Source organism: Jatropha curcas, unplaced genomic scaffold (genome assembly GCF_041381405.1).
Source record: "Jatropha curcas cultivar XTBG-Jc1 unplaced genomic scaffold, XTBG_Jcur_1.0 HiC_scaffold_449_pilon, whole genome shotgun sequence".
NCBI classification, from domain to species: Eukaryota; Viridiplantae; Streptophyta; class Magnoliopsida; order Malpighiales; family Euphorbiaceae; genus Jatropha; species Jatropha curcas.
The window spans coordinates 38,514-54,371 of record NW_028322477.1 but is presented as its reverse complement, the minus strand read 5'-3'; the positions used below and the strand labels follow the sequence as shown (position 1 = coordinate 54,371).

The 15,858-nt window shown below is 35.1% G+C and overlaps 1 protein-coding gene across 1 annotated transcript; it reads right to left on the bottom strand.

Moving 5' to 3' along the window:
• Window positions 1–2,308: 2,308 nt before the first annotated feature.
• On the bottom strand, window positions 2,309–15,633 carry LOC149491839 (G-box-binding factor 4-like). Its single transcript, XM_089717008.1, has 4 exons — window positions 14,878–15,633; window positions 14,486–14,557; window positions 6,089–6,118; window positions 2,309–2,771 (listed from the first exon to the last, which is right to left on the bottom strand). Exons 1-4 carry the CDS (start codon window positions 15,436–15,438, stop codon window positions 2,706–2,708), a joined length of 729 nt encoding a protein of 242 aa, XP_089573134.1. The 5' UTR covers window positions 15,439–15,633; the 3' UTR covers window positions 2,309–2,705.
• Window positions 15,634–15,858: the final 225 nt, after the last annotated feature.

The window sequence follows — 15,858 nt, the reverse complement described above, 5'->3', positions numbered from 1 at the left end:
ACATTGCAAATGGATGAAATCTCAAACACCAATCAGAGGCAGAATGGTTTTACATATATAGAAACTGTTAGAAGTTGATGAGACTTTTAATTCGAAGGTTCATGAATCCAAATAATCAAGTTTATCCTAGATACATTACTTAGATACAATGTATTTTATTAATTAAGTTTTCAAATCTTTTAGTTTTGTGTGGTTGATTTTATTGTAATTTCTTATCAAGAAGCATCCATAAATAGATGTTTGTAAAGAAGCAAACAAATGGCAAATTTCAAGAATTCCTTCTCGTCTTCTACTCTCATCTTCTAAGTTTACTTTTTCATATTTTTCAGTTTCAACAGTGGTATCAGAGCTTTCTTAATCTTTAAGGGCTGTGTAGTTCTTTTTTTTTTTTTTTTTCCTCCATGTCAAGATATAGTTTTTTCTCCAGTTTCTCTGGTGCAGGAGCAATCCTAGTCCTACATCTTCCCCTGCATCATTCTCCGCCAGTGTTTTCTGGAGGAAACTAACAAGTTTGGGCCATCAAAATGAAGGCTTACCTACGAGCAATGTCTCTATGGGAAGTTGTTGAAACGATGAAGAACCACCACCGTTAAGAGAAAATCCAACCATTGCTCAATTGAAGAAACATGAGGAAGATTTAGCAAAAAAACCAAAAGCTTGACTTGCATTCATTCAATAGTCTCTAAAGCAATTTTCTGTAGGATCATGGCATATGAAACACCTAAAGAGGCATGGGACAAGTTGAAAGAAGAATTTGAGGGAAATAAGAGAGTTGAGGCAGTGAAGTTGTTTACTCTCAAAAGGGAGTTTGAAATGTTAAAAATGAAAGAAGGTGAAATGGTGAAAGACGACTCCTCTAGGATTATGCAACTGGTGAATCAGATTAGATTGTTTGGAGAAAAATTTGATGATTCTAAGGTGATCGAAAAAAATTCTGGTTAGATTACCAGAAAGTTTGAAGCCAAAATTTCAGCCATTGAGGATCGTTACTCTCTTGAGTTTAAAGATACCTCTTGCACTATTTCTAATCCTTATGGACGTGAAATAGCTGAAGTCAAGTAGTTGACAATACTTGTCCATTTTGTTTGAAACATGGGAATCATCATGCTCTAAGTTGTAGTTCTAACGAAACATGGTTATAGCATAAGAGATTAGATCATTTCAACCTAAACTCATTAAATTTATGCAAATTCATGGATTGTGCTTGATCCGCCTAAGATTATGTTAGCAGCGTATTTGTGAGTCATTTCAGTTTGGGAAAATGCATAAACAAGCCTTTCCAGTCAATCAGTCTTGGAGAGTGACGAAAAAACTACAGCTAGTTCACACCGGTGTCTGTGGTCCCATGAATATTCCATCTTTAAACCAAAGCAGATTCTTTATTTTGTTCATAGATGATTCTACCAAATTTACATGGGTTGATTTCCTCAGTTGCAAGTTACAAGTTTTTGACATGTTCAAGAATTTCAACGCCATGATTGAGAATCAAAGTGGCGAGTAAGTTGAAGATTCTGAGATCAGATAATGGGAAAGAATGCTGCTCCAAATATTTCACAGTTTTTCTGCAAAGGTCGGGCATAGAGCATCAATTTTCAGTTAGCTATTCTCCTCAACAAAATGGTGTAGCTGAGAGGAAGAATAGGACAGTTGTAGAAATGGCAAGGTGTATGATAGCAGAAAAGAAATTGCGAAAGCAATTTTGGGCTGAAGCAGTTTACTTCAGTATATCTCCTCAACAAATTGCCCACTAGATCTGTGAAAGGAATAACTCCACTTGAGACCTGGCATGAATCAAAACCTTCTCTCAAACATTTAAAGGTTTTATGTTCTGTCTGCTATGTTCATATTCCAAGTATAAAGCGAAGAAAGTTGGATGAAAAAGCAAAAGTGTGTTTGTTTTTGGGGTACGCTGCCACTCCAAAGGGTATAGAGTTTCAATCTCAGCACCAAGAAAGTAGTAACTTGCAGAGATTTGACAGTTGATGAAATGGCAATTTGGGATTGATAAAAAGAAAAAGTTGAGAAGGAATAAATTAAATCTGACTCATCCAATGCAGAAATTGAAAGAACTAGTGAGTTGATATTGCAAAAGAAAATGATCCCGAGTCACTAATCCTTAAAACAAAGTCATTACTAGAGATATATGAAAGTTGCAACATTGCAACTCAAAACCCACTAGTTATCAAGAGGCTGCAATGCATGAAGAATGGAAGCAAGCCATGAAAGAAGAAATTGCAGCGATTGAGAAAATCAAACATGGTTTTCACCCACAACTATGGGGCAGAAATGTGATTGGAGTAAAATGGGTGTTTAGAACGAAGTACAATGCTAATGGCATGGTCAACAAATACAAAGCAAGGTTAGTCGTTAAAAGGCTATGCCCAGTTGGCCGGAGTGGAGTGTGGAGATACATTTGCTCCTGTGTCTAGACATAATATATAAGGTTACTATTAGCACTTGCAGCACAAAACAGATGGAAAGTGTTTCATCTAGATCTGAAGTCTGCTTTTTTGAATGGCTTACTTGACGAGGAGATTTACATTCACCAACCAGAAGGTTTTGTAGTCAACGGAAGTGAAGAAAATTTACAAGCTTAAAAAAGCTTTATATGGTCTCAAACAGGCTCCCAGAGCCTGGTATGAAAGAGTTGACTCTTATTTACTCCTTCAAGGCTTCAGGAGGAGTGAAAATGAGGCTACCCTATACTACAAACATCTTTGTTTTTCCTCTTCATCTTCTTTGTGGTTGACAAAATCAGTTGAATTCATAACCTATATAACAAGTATTAACTTAACATGAAGATTATGTAAATCGGGTATCACTATTAAGAACTTAGAAAAATTGTATACCAAACACATTTTTTTTTAACTGTAATCATGTCAGAATGGAACCTATCTATAAGAGATACCTTAATCTTTACACCATACACAAGATTTTCATGGAGATAAAAATAGGAATTGAGAGTCTTATATTGTTATGTATTCAAACTATACCACTGTAAACATTACATAAAAAGATGAACTCAACCGCATTTTTTGAACTTAATGAAATTATCCATTCAAGTTATTATATAAAGCCATTACTGATGTACATCAAATGAAAGAACACAAACAACAAAAGAAGCACTTGGGACAGTATCAAAATCCAAAAACATGATTACATTCCTACGATAAAGATGTTGCTAGGTCATAAGAACCTGACTGCAGTAGTTCAGGATACAGGGCATGTACATAGCATATTATGATACCCATTATGGAATGGAATCTCTACCTGTCTCTCACTCTTTTCCAGTGACTAATTAACAAAGGAAAATTGTTGTGAATGAAGTTATAATAATTGAAAAAAATGAGTAATGTATGAATCAACCATAGCACCATTTCATAAACAAGGAGGGAAATACATTTCGAAACTGAAAAATTAGATAACATCAGATACATGCTTATACTATGCACAAATTTAATAAAAATATTTTTCATATATTTAATTTGAATTTTGATATTCCACTTTTTAATAATAAATTTATTTTCTAATATGTGTAATAGTAATTTGTAGATAAATAATTCAGGAACTTGTTATATTTCAAACTTGATTAACAAATATACTTAAATATTTTGCAAACTTTAATATACTTAAATATTTTGTAAATTTTAACTATAATTATATTAAACCATTTTTTGTTTTAAATGAACCCCTTGCATAAACTGTCGTAACCACAAATAAACTTTGCATGTATCTGATTTAGCCCCCTAATTGACAGTTACACAAAATTAGATTACAACAACAATAACTTAGACTCACACTAGTTGGGTTCGCCACTTGAATTATTTGTTTGCAATATCAACTGATCAAATTAATATTTAAAATAGCACTACAAAGCAAATTATAAACGGAAAATATTTCTAAGTACCTTTTGGAGAAAAAAATTTCAAAAAGAAGATCTCTAACATCTTTGACATATTAATTTTAAATTATTTGATAAACTAATAAACAGAGCAAAGCATAAGATACGCAATACCAACTAACTAGGGTCTGTTATATGAATCTTTTGTCCATTCTATTCATAGCTATATCCTTACTAATGTTCATGGTAGATCGTTAGCGACAATTCCCTTCAAACAGTTCTAGGTTGACCTCTTCCCTTTTAAGCAGTATCACCACTAAAGTATCACATGTATGAACTGAAACATGTTGGGTTTACATAATACATGACCATCCTATCTCAAACGTCCTTCTCTCATTTTATCTCCTACTTGTAACTTTTATCTAATATGATCATTTTTAATGTCCAACCTTATGTGACCACATATCCATCTTAGCATTCAAATTTCCTCAACATTAATCTTCTGAACATGTTGGTCACTCAATGCTCGGTATTCTCTCCCACATAGCATTGCCGGTCTTACCACCGTCCTATTCAACTTACCTTTCACCTTGTTAGATATCTTCCTAGCGTATGGTACACCTATAGCATTCATCCATTTCATCCATCCTACTTCTATGAAAAATATCATCATCTGTGAGACCCTCCTGGAACATAGAGTCTAGACATTGAATTGTTTGGACTTAGCCACCAACCTACCATCTAATCTAACCTCACTTTCCTGCTTCTTCCTTAAACCAAAATCACAGTCCATGTATTCCATCTTACTTCTGCTTAGCTTAAAATCCTTATATTCAAGAGTCCTCCATAGTTTCAACTATTGATTAATCGTTCACTAGTTTTATCAATCAAGACAATATAATCTATCAATAACATACACTAAGAAACATCCTCTTATGTATTACTAGTTAGCTCATCCATTACTAATAAATATGGGCTCAAAGCAAATCTTAAAGTAGCCCAACTTTCATATGGGCTCAAACGGACCTTCATATGCTTCAATGCCTCCTTGACCTTATTGTGTCTAATTCTACGAGTATACCTAGGGTTTCTATTTGTCACTGAGGCATGAAGGTCCGTGAAGTCCTTGTGGCTTTCATTGAATAACTGATCAAAATAGCACCTCCAACTCTCTTTAATCCCTGTATCTCCTTTTAACACCTAATGGAAATCATCTTTAATGCACTTAACTTGGCTTAAGTCCTGACCCTTTTTCTCTCTCAGCCTTGCAAGCTTGTGCATATCCTTCTCCCCCTCTTTTATTCTCAGCTTTTGGTACAAGTATGCGAATGCTTTATCTCTAATGTGCTAACTGTCTTTTAGCTTCTCTCTTTGCTCTCTTACATTCTTCAGAGGCCTCATCACTAGATGCTTTCGGCAATTTTCTATAGTACTTTCGTTTTGCCTTAATGACTTTTTGTACATTATTATTCCACCACCAAGAATCTTGTACTCGAGGCTCTAACCCTTTAGATACACCTAGCAATTCGCTTGCCACTTTCTTGAGGCAACCCGCCATTGCTTTCCATATGTCCTCCACATTAGATTGTGAAAGATTATATTCATGTAACTAACCCCAACATGGCCAATCAAGCTAGCATGTGCAAGAATTCCACAGCAATCCATCCATCCATTCTGTAATCAACCATTTCAGTTCAACCTCTTCTATTTCTAGATTCCAGCCATCCTCCACCTAACCTGATACCTAAAGCTAATGACGAATAAAAACAAAAGGATAGCATAACTAAGACAAAAGGTGAGAAACATATACAATGCATACGGGTCCTTTATTTTTATAAATGAAAAGTAACAAAAACTGTTTTCTTGGTCTCTGCATGAGATTTGTGAGTTCAGTAATTTGATTTATTTCTTTTTTATTCATTTGTTTATTGGTGAAATATGGGGCAACAGAATTTTAAGCGCATTTCCTTATATCATTTTCCTTTTTGTTTGCTTGCATGGAGATAATAAACAAGAAATTAAAGAAAAGGAGTGAGTTCTTCATCAACTGTATTGTAATTGCAGAAGTTTGTGTAAACTCAGCCATATTTTCCATTTTGGGATTAATTGATGAAACTAATCTCTTAAGGAATTGATTGCATATAATAACAAATAAAAATGCACCAATAGTTTAAGGGCTTATTTGGACTTTATCCCCATAAATTTGTAAGCAAAACTATAGCCAACATAAGAATGTATAGAACATACCCCTTTATATCTCTCCTTGTTCTTCTCCACCTGCAAGTATAATTCTAATTTCTTAGTCAACTTTTGAATAAATGAAAATAAAATATAAAAGTTGTGGAAAAAATCATCAGATATCAACGAAGTCAGACCATTAAGGAAGAAACTACTTAGAAATTATTTAGATTTCATTCTCAAACTTCATGAGTTTAATGAAAATACTTAGAAAATATTTTCTTAAGAAAACACTTTCTTAGAAATAACTTATTTACAGTTATTTGATTGTACATACTTAAAATCAATTATTATCTAGCATTTGCAGTCCACTTTATAGCATAAATTTTTCTTTCAATAAATAATTTATAATTTTTCTACCTAAAAATTGATATGTTATAAAATTTGCAAGAAGAGGGAGCAAACTGTGATTGAAACAGGTGGCTGCTGATGGAAGGGGTGGCGTTTGAGGTTTCCGACAATGGTAGACTAGTAGGTATATGTTTACGTGAGTCTCTTTTTGTAGATTATGAAAGATGTGGAAAATACTTTCCCATTCTGAAAAGTCATTTTTCTAAAAATGGCCAGGTTTCCCTTTGATGAACGCAGTATCCACCGAACAATTTATCCAAGTAACTACTCAAATATTAAAAAAGAGCACAAACTATTCTCGAGAAAAGTTCTTTTTTTTTTTTTTTTTTTGGGGGCAACACAACCAAAGCCTTAATTATCAATAAACAACCCCAAAAATTGTCTTCATGATTATTTCTACAAAAGTGGGGCTAATGTTAAGGGCTGGGGTATTGTTTGCTTCAACTATGAAGAAGATTTGTCAAATGAGCTATCAGTCCCAATAAAACAAAATTTGCATGGTGCAACAGGGTAAAGGGGAAAAGGCTCCAGAAGAAGAGGAACATTGTTTGATTCTCGAAATCATGTACAATGTGATTCAACAGTTGAAGGTGTTACACAGACTTGTGCACCAGCAAGCCAAGGCTAAGTCAGGCCGAGTGATTTCCAACTAGGCCCAAGTCCACCCTACCTCAAATGATGTAAATGTAATTAACTCTCAGCTTATGTACAAGTCGAATTATTTTTTGGGTTGGGACGGATCCCAAGCCCATGAACATATTAAACACTAATCTCCTCTATGTTGTGAGCAGCATTCTGGCAATTATTAAGATGGAAAGAGTAGACTGACATCACACCTCAATGTTTCAAACTTCAAGTATGGAAAAGCCAATCATATAGGTTCTTAATGCTTAATGAAACAGAATTTGCATCTTGCAGGAGGCAAATGAAGAAGAATCACCATTAGAAGATTGCAAGGAAAATTGCATTTATGTTTTGCATTAAAGCATGCCTTAAGGATGGAGGAGTTGATTAGCAAAACCTTCTCCTCGATATTTGAAACTTTGGTTACAAACAGACATAGTAATTAAAGGCGCAAAGGGCTGCTGTAGCCTAGGCACTAACCTCCAGAGGAAGGCGCGCGCCTAAGCGAATTGAAGCGCCAAAAAAAAAAAAAAGAATAAAATACATAAATCTGAAAAATATATTTTAAGATATCAATCAAAAAAAAGGCGAAAAAAAGTAGAAGACATGGAAACACACATAAATCCGGAAAAAATGGCAATTTGATATGTAATATTTTGAGATATTAGAGTTTAGGCAGAAAAGAGTATAATCAAAAAAAATGAAAACAAGAAAAGAAATAGAAAGCAAATATAGGTAGAAAAATTGAAAGAGTTATATCTGGATGGAATGGGGCTAAAGACTAGATTGCAAGAAGTGACTGCTAGATGAAGGAGTGGAGGTTGGATCACAAACCACATCACCGGCTTTTGTGTTGCATTTTATTTCTTATATATATATATATATATATATATATATATAAGAAATAAAAAAAAAATAAAAAAAAAAACCCTAGGTAACTTGTTCTAGAAAACAAAAAATAGAAAGGCGCGCCTTTCTCAAGCCTTAGGAGCAAAAAAGACGCAAAAAGGTGCATGCATCTACCCAGAGGCAATAGCCTGAGTGAAGTTGCCCACCTCAGGACTGTTGAGGCACAAGCCCTTGAGCCTTAAGTAAGGGCGTGCCTCTCTAATAACTATGCAGACAGAAGCCAATCAATCTATGGTGGAAATTGCACATGTGAGGTACCAACATCCATAGGCAAATGCTTCAACTTTCCAACAAAACTACATCCTTAATGGCTTAGGCAAATAACTCAACTGTTCCAAAAACTAATTATTTGCAATTAATGTCCTTCTTGATTGAAATTCAGTCCTTCACTAACATAAGTGAATGGAGAGAACACGTCTACACCTTTTTAGTTACAATAAAAATAATACCTTTTTGAGTTGAAAAAATGTGTTGGACACTAAGAAGAATGAAGAAAGAAGGCGTAAATAGCAACTGCAATGAGGTAATGGAGCATTTTGATAGGAAATACTACAAAATTTACAGCAAAAAGCTACAAGACATCTAAGCAGAAAAAGCAAAATAGCAAGCTGGAAGGTCAAAAAAGCAGAATCAGCAACTAGAAGCAACAAATTGGCAGTCAAAAAAGCCAAAACAGCTAGCTTTCAGTTACAAAAAGTACTGGAATTGGTTCCCCCAAGAGAAATAAGCACAAAAATAAGGAACTTCACATGAAGTGATGTTGAGAAGAAAATATAAGATGATTTTGCTTCAAATAACTTGTAACAAATCATAAAAAAAATGGTTGTGCTACTTACTGCAATAAAGATGCTACAAGTGTGATTCATTGGTCCCACATGAATCAAATTCCTCGAAAAAGAGCAACTAACTCATTTTTATGGAGTTGACTAACAGATAGTGAAAGAGTGTACCAACTACAATTTCCAAAGCAGCTCTAGATATATTTGTCAAAATGAGAACCAAATTGAGAATCCAAATCCTCATTTTTCAAATTGCAAATCAAGAATTAAATCATACTATTCAATGTAAATTCTCAAAAGCTGAATTATCATACTTGAAAGAATAAATAATAAAGAAAAGGGATGATGAGTTAAATTAGAAAGTCAAAAAAATATGCATCTAAAACATCACAACATTACAATAAATTATTTGGGGGTGGTTGCCGGTAAAATGGAAGTTAAATTTGGAGGTTTGAACTTATTGTCTTATGGACTAGAATAAGGAAAGAATCAATTGAGCTGATTGATTAGCCTGATTCTCTGCCAATTTGCTCAATCTAGGAACATTTTCATTTTCCCAATAGATTCAAATTGCTACAGTGAAAAAATAAATCCAATCATGGGATTCGACAAATATAAAAATCTAATAGTGGCTCTGAATGCAAGAGTTTATACGTACAAAATGGGGAAAAATAGAAGGGACAAAGGAATAACTTTACTGTACAAGATGTTGAATTTAAATTGCCTCTAGCTAATGTTGAAGAGACGAACTTTCTCATTCCAAGTTCAAAGGAAGCTTTAAAGAGTTATCATCGCTATCAACAACTGATAATGCAAAATTTAGTTTGCATCCAATTTTCAATTTTCAATAATAAGAATGCACTAATATATATCATCTATTTGCTACTTACTATAACATTTTAAGCTCATTGTTGAGTTTTCTCTAGCCTATGGAAAATGATACAGATGACAATAAAATCAAGAAAAAAAGAATCTTTAGACTTGGGTGGTATTTGATAGAGTGTTAAAAATTTAAGAACTGAATTTCAAGCATTTACTGAATAGAAATGCAGAATTCCCAAATTACTAAATTGTTTAGAAGACAAAGTTTTGGTTGTAATGAATTCAAATTTTAATTTAAATTTTTTGACTTCTCAGATTAAATGAATTTTAGCTTAATCGAAACTTTTAGGTAACATGTAGATAAGCATTATCAAATAATTTAAAACCAAAATGTCATGGAAATTTTACATTAAGATAATATCAAACACCACCTTAAAAACTTAAGAGTTATGGTCTAGATATCACACATTGAGCTTCTTTTGGAAGAACATTTAGTGGAGTCTTACAAAGTCATACATTCATGATTGTATCAAACAACAACAACTAAGACTTAATCCTAAACTATTTTGGGTCAGCTATATGAATCCTTTTCCGCTCCAGCCTATTAATCCCAAGTTCGCACTAATGTCAAGAAGTACTAAATTTTTTTGAAACAACTTTCCTCGATTTGGTTCTAGGTTTACCTCTACTCCCTTTTAGCACCCTCCATCATCAATGTAACACACTTATAAACCAGAGGACATGGAAGCCTACTAGGACATGACCAACCCATATCAGACATCCTTCCTCTGTTCTTATCTCCAACTTATGCTATTTGCACCTTTTGTCGAATGTGGTTATTTATAATCTTTTACAATACTTATCTGCCCAGAAATCCATCTCAACCTCCTCATTTGTACAATATTTATCTTGTTAATACGTTGGACATTTGAAGTCCAACTTCACTCCCACATAACATCGTAGATCTCACCATTATTCCATAGGACTTGCCCTTTGTTAGATATCTTTCTATCACATAGCACATCGTAGCAATCCTCCATTACATCCATCCAATTTTAGTTTAGAGGATTACATCTTCATATGGCATTCCACAATTCTGAAAAACACAGCACAAATATCTGAATTGCTTATCTTTGGGTACCATAAAACCATCCAATCTCAACACCTCATTCTTCTCACTAAGGCCAAACTCGTAGTGCTTGTATTTTATCTTACTTTTGTTTAACCTAAAACCTTTCCTCTCAAAAGTGCTTCTCCATGGTTCAACTTTTGATTTACTTTCTCAATAGTTTCATCCATTAGGAGAATATTTTCTGCAGATAACATTTAACATGGAACATCTTGTGTAATATTAGTTATCTCATTCATAACTAGAGTAAACAAGTAAGACTCAAGGCAAATCCCGGTCTTGCAGTTATGAACTCTTTCCCCTCCCATTGTTCTCACACTTGTCACTACATCTTCATATATCCTTAATGATATTTATATATTTACTCGAACTACTTTTTCTCCAATACCCTCCAAAATTTTAATTTCTAGCATTTGCCAAAATGGCTCTGTGACATTCTGACCTGGCAAAGTGATCCTAAAAGGGCGGGTAGAGCAAAGCTCCTAGCTAGCTTTTAGGATCGCAGGCTAACTATGGGTAGTGGAATGCAGGACACAGGAATGAATCGGATTATATATCGAACAAGGAAAAACTAATCATCAGAGACGCCTTTTGGTGGAATGGCTTGGAGAGTTGGAAGAACTCTACGGTTAAGCATACTCGCTTTACGGAAATTCTAGGATAGGTGACCTCCTGGGAAGTTCCCCATTTCACCTGCGGGACAAAACCTTGCAGGTCTTACCAATCCAGTATGGGATGGAACTGGCTTGATCCAAAGCGGATAATTCCTCTAGTGGTTGCAGTCAGGCGTGACAATTGGCATCAGAGCCGGACCACCTCCAGTAGATGTATGGTTCGAGGACGAACCACGCGGAAGCTGGTAGGCCTGTGACATCCCGACCTGGCAAAACAATCCTAAGAGGGCGGGTAGAGCAAAGCTCCTGGCTAGCTTCTAGGATAGCAAGCTAGCTATGAGTGGTGGAATGCGGGACACAGAAATAAATCAGATCATATATCGAAAAGGAGAAAACTAATCATCAGAAGTGTCTTTTGGTAGAATGGCTTGAAGAGTTGAAAGAACTCTAAGGTTAAGCGTGCTCACTTAACGGAAATCCTAAAATGGGTGACCTCCTGGGAAGTTTTTCATTTCACCTGCGGGACAAAACCGTGCTTGATCCAAAGCGAGCAATTCCTCTAGTGGTTGAAATCGGGCGTGACGGGCTTAATTGGAGGTCTTTGGAACTTATTATTATCCTTGTGGAAAGCATTAATCCTTTTGCCAAAATGGCTTAATTTCTTCATTGTTTGGGCGTTAAAATGGGAAGGGAAAATAATAGAATCCAGAGAAATTGTGCTTCTCGATATCCCTTTAAAAAGTCGTGTTTTATTTCCTCCCATTTCAAAAGGGAATAAGAAGAAATAAGTCAAATGGATTTTCTAGTTTCTACTATACCATTCAAATATGAAAGAAACAAAAGGAGTACATATACAAATACAAGTAAATTTAACTTCCTTTAATGAGACCAAAACATCTTAAAGAGAAACTTAATTTCATTTCTTTTCATTTCTTTGCCCTTACATTTTTTAGTACCCAAACCAAATGTCAATTTTCCCACAAGCAATCCAAACTGGAGAAGAGTTGGGACCAGTTGTATGAGCCCAATATCTTAAAAGTTTTGGATCTCTAAGTGTATCAATTATAGTTTTAAAGTTGCACTTCAGGTGCAAGGCACTATAGGCAAAGCCCCTCGCACCTCAAATCCTAAGATACAAGCAATGTCATTGAGGTGTAGCTTGCTACTTCTTCACTTTAAGGCCAAAAGAGGTGGGACAAAGGAAATAGCAAATTATGACAATTAATTGAAATAAATCATGTCTTCAATCCTCCTCAATTTTAAGATGATTACCATATGTGTTATATGTGTTACCATATACATACAACATACAAACATATCTTAGGATGTTTAACATATATTTAGAAAACAAAACTAGCTTTATAACCATCCTTCCATAGCCAATCAAGAACCTCAAAAACACATTCTTCAATTACAATTGTTTTTCAGCTCAATTCTTTAGAGCCTAACATACAAAAGTACTCTAAACTTTTTTATTTGTTATCACTCCAAAATTACCTTTGTCTCCTGGGCACCATTGTTTTGAAACTTAGATATTTTAGCACCCCAAAATGAAATTAGGGTTAGGGTTTTATGCGGCCCATTTGACCACCTTAACTAACTTAACCCACATACTTTAAAAAATTTTGCAAAATGCAAGTAATCACATTACTACTAGCTTGCACGTGCAAAAATTACTACTACTAGTCATATCACAGATCCTCACTAATCATCCAAAAAGATAAAAAAAAGAAGATCCCCAAACAAAACAAATCCACAACCGAATAAGCAAAGGCTCTTTTTCATCTTCTACAACGAGTAATCCTAGAAGAGCCTCTGGTATAAGGGTTATTACTAGTTCTAGATTTGAATCAATTATGAGTATAATAAGATCTACATGACCATGGAGGGCAAGGAATTCTATTAGCCGCCAGAGCCCCACAAGAGAGATAATAATGAACTCTTCTCCAAAACAAAGATCTATGATCACCTCTCTCACATTTTCTTTGTCACTATCTAAATCTATCAATCCATTATCAAACTCACCTTTCTCTTACAAATCATTGTACATAGTCAGCCATTATCTTCAATCCTTTATCATCCACTTGAGCTTTGATTCTTAAACTAAGAGTAAGAAAAATGGAAAACAAAAAGAGAGAGTTTAGAGATCGCCATCAGAGAGAGACATTTGAAACTAAATTAAGCTAGAGAGAGGCTTAATTATTTTAATGGTCACTCTTTGAGTGATGGAAAGGGAATAGAAAAAGTAGGCATAAGAGGTAACATGGAGATGCAGTTTTTTACAACTACGCGCTATAAATTAAATATAAGATGCTAGGTAAAAATTGCTTACTCTCATCACTAAGATTATTTAGGTTCAATTACAGTCTAAGCTACCATTACTATGTAGAGAAGCTTCAATGGCGATGAGTTTGACAGCAGGGAGAAGAAGACTATCGAGATTGATAGGGTGATGTCAAGCTGAAGTGGGCAATGCCAGGCTGAAGAGAGAGAAATTTTGATTTGGGTTTCGAACAAAATGGTGCATATTGATTTATTTTGTCCTTGGTTAACTTAACCCAATGCAGTCAAGTGGGGCCACATAAATATTTTTTTTATTTTAAACCCCAACCTTAATCTCATTTGGGCTGCTAATATATCTAAGTGCCAAAAATGGAATGCCCAGGACACAAAGGTCATTTTAGAGTGATATTGCACTAGGTTGATGAGTTAAAAGGTATTTTTGTATGTTAGGCCAATTCTTTACCCTATCAGTATTATGGATTATTCTAATTTACTTGAATTAGGATCATGGGTTAAAAATATAATTCTATTTTGTTTGGCTTTCAAAATTATTACTATTGTTTTATGTTGTTATAATTAAACTCATCTTGTATATGATTATATGCTTTCTCATACGGTACACCTTATGCCACTCAGGTGTTCTAGTGCCATGGCTTTGCCTATTGCAGCTTTAATAATTATGCTACAAATACTCATACTGTAACTTGTTAATCAACTTTCCAGTCTTAAAAATTTCGTCAATTTGTTGTTTCTTGTACTGAGTATTGCTCAAAGAAGTTAATGTCCCCCTCCCCCACCATTTTCACCAATAATGGACCCAACTGTATAACAAAATAAGAACAAATGCACCATCTAAGGGCGACTGCAAATTCCGAAATCAAAGAAAAATATTTACCTCTTCCTTTAATAGCCGGGTATTCTCCTCCTCAAGTTCTCTGACCAAAGACTCCAGCTCAATTGTGTGAGCCTAAGCATCAAGAGTAAAGTAAATTATAATCACAAGAATCAAAGATAAAAAGAGTTGAAAAATATTAGTATAATGGCCATAAAAACATTGAGATCTTGAATTCAATAGTTTGCTTGCCACAGAGAAAAATAAAGTCCTATCCGAGCCCAAGCCCAAGAGTTGCAGTCAAAGATAGAATTCCCATTCTCAAAATCCTATGATTCTAAAGAAACATTTATTTTAGCACTCCTAGAACTAATCAACAGACAAAATAAAAAACGAATTTTTTCAGCAATAGAAGAATTCAAAATACATTAAAAAAAATAAGAAGAAAAGAAAACCTGTTTCCGTTCCCTAGACCTGGCAGCAGATTCACGATTTTTTATCATTCTTTTCTGCTTCTGTTGGGTGGCCTTATCCATGGGAGGCTCCTCAACAGCTCTTCTTTTCTGTCTCCCTCTCCCTCCTCCTTCCGCCATGATCATCCCATGATTATTGATATCCACACTATAAGGTCCTACAGACATCTCCATCTGAGCCGGAACTCCAACCCCTTTAACGTCCTCCTCGCTAACAGCACCAGCCTTAGTCAAAAAATCCTCCAAAGTTATCCCCTCATTTCCCTCCCTCTTTTGATCGCTGCCGGATACGATCTCCTTCCACACCTCATCAACGGACTTGGACGCGCATCCAGGAAGAGGCGAGTGGTCATCGCATGGATAGGAATAAATATTTTTTAAGAGATCATCCATGGCGGTTGAAACCAGAGGGTTTTGTTCGGTAGTAGTGAACTGGTTTTGGTCCTGGTTTTGGTTTTGGAGATCGGCGAGTAGGGTGGAGAGGGAGGAACATAAGGAGGGTTGACGTGGCATATCAGAATTCGTCGATGACGTGGTCGCCATCACCTTCGACTAAGCCATAGCCCAAATCCAAAGGCTAAATCTAGCGGATTCCTAGGTTCGCATAGAATCTCTCCCACCGTATATGTTGATTGTTGGGTTTCTCCTTCTCGGTCTCCGTCTGGGGCCTGTGTTCTGCAGTTCGGCACGGAGGATAAGATCAGACCAAACTACAAAGAAAAAGAAAGGACAAATGTAATCAATAGTTGTCGCCTAGGAATTTGTTGCCATTTTTCGTACTACTTCTCTGCATAATTTATTTATATTTTAGAAAAATAGCTTTTATCCATAATCCGTAATCTATATAAGCTAAACCATCCTAAATATCCTAAATCAAAATCAACTTAGCCCTACAATGCCCAAATTTCAAATTTATGTCACAGTTGCGCTCTAAGATAAAAGAGTGTATATGGATCGACAGAA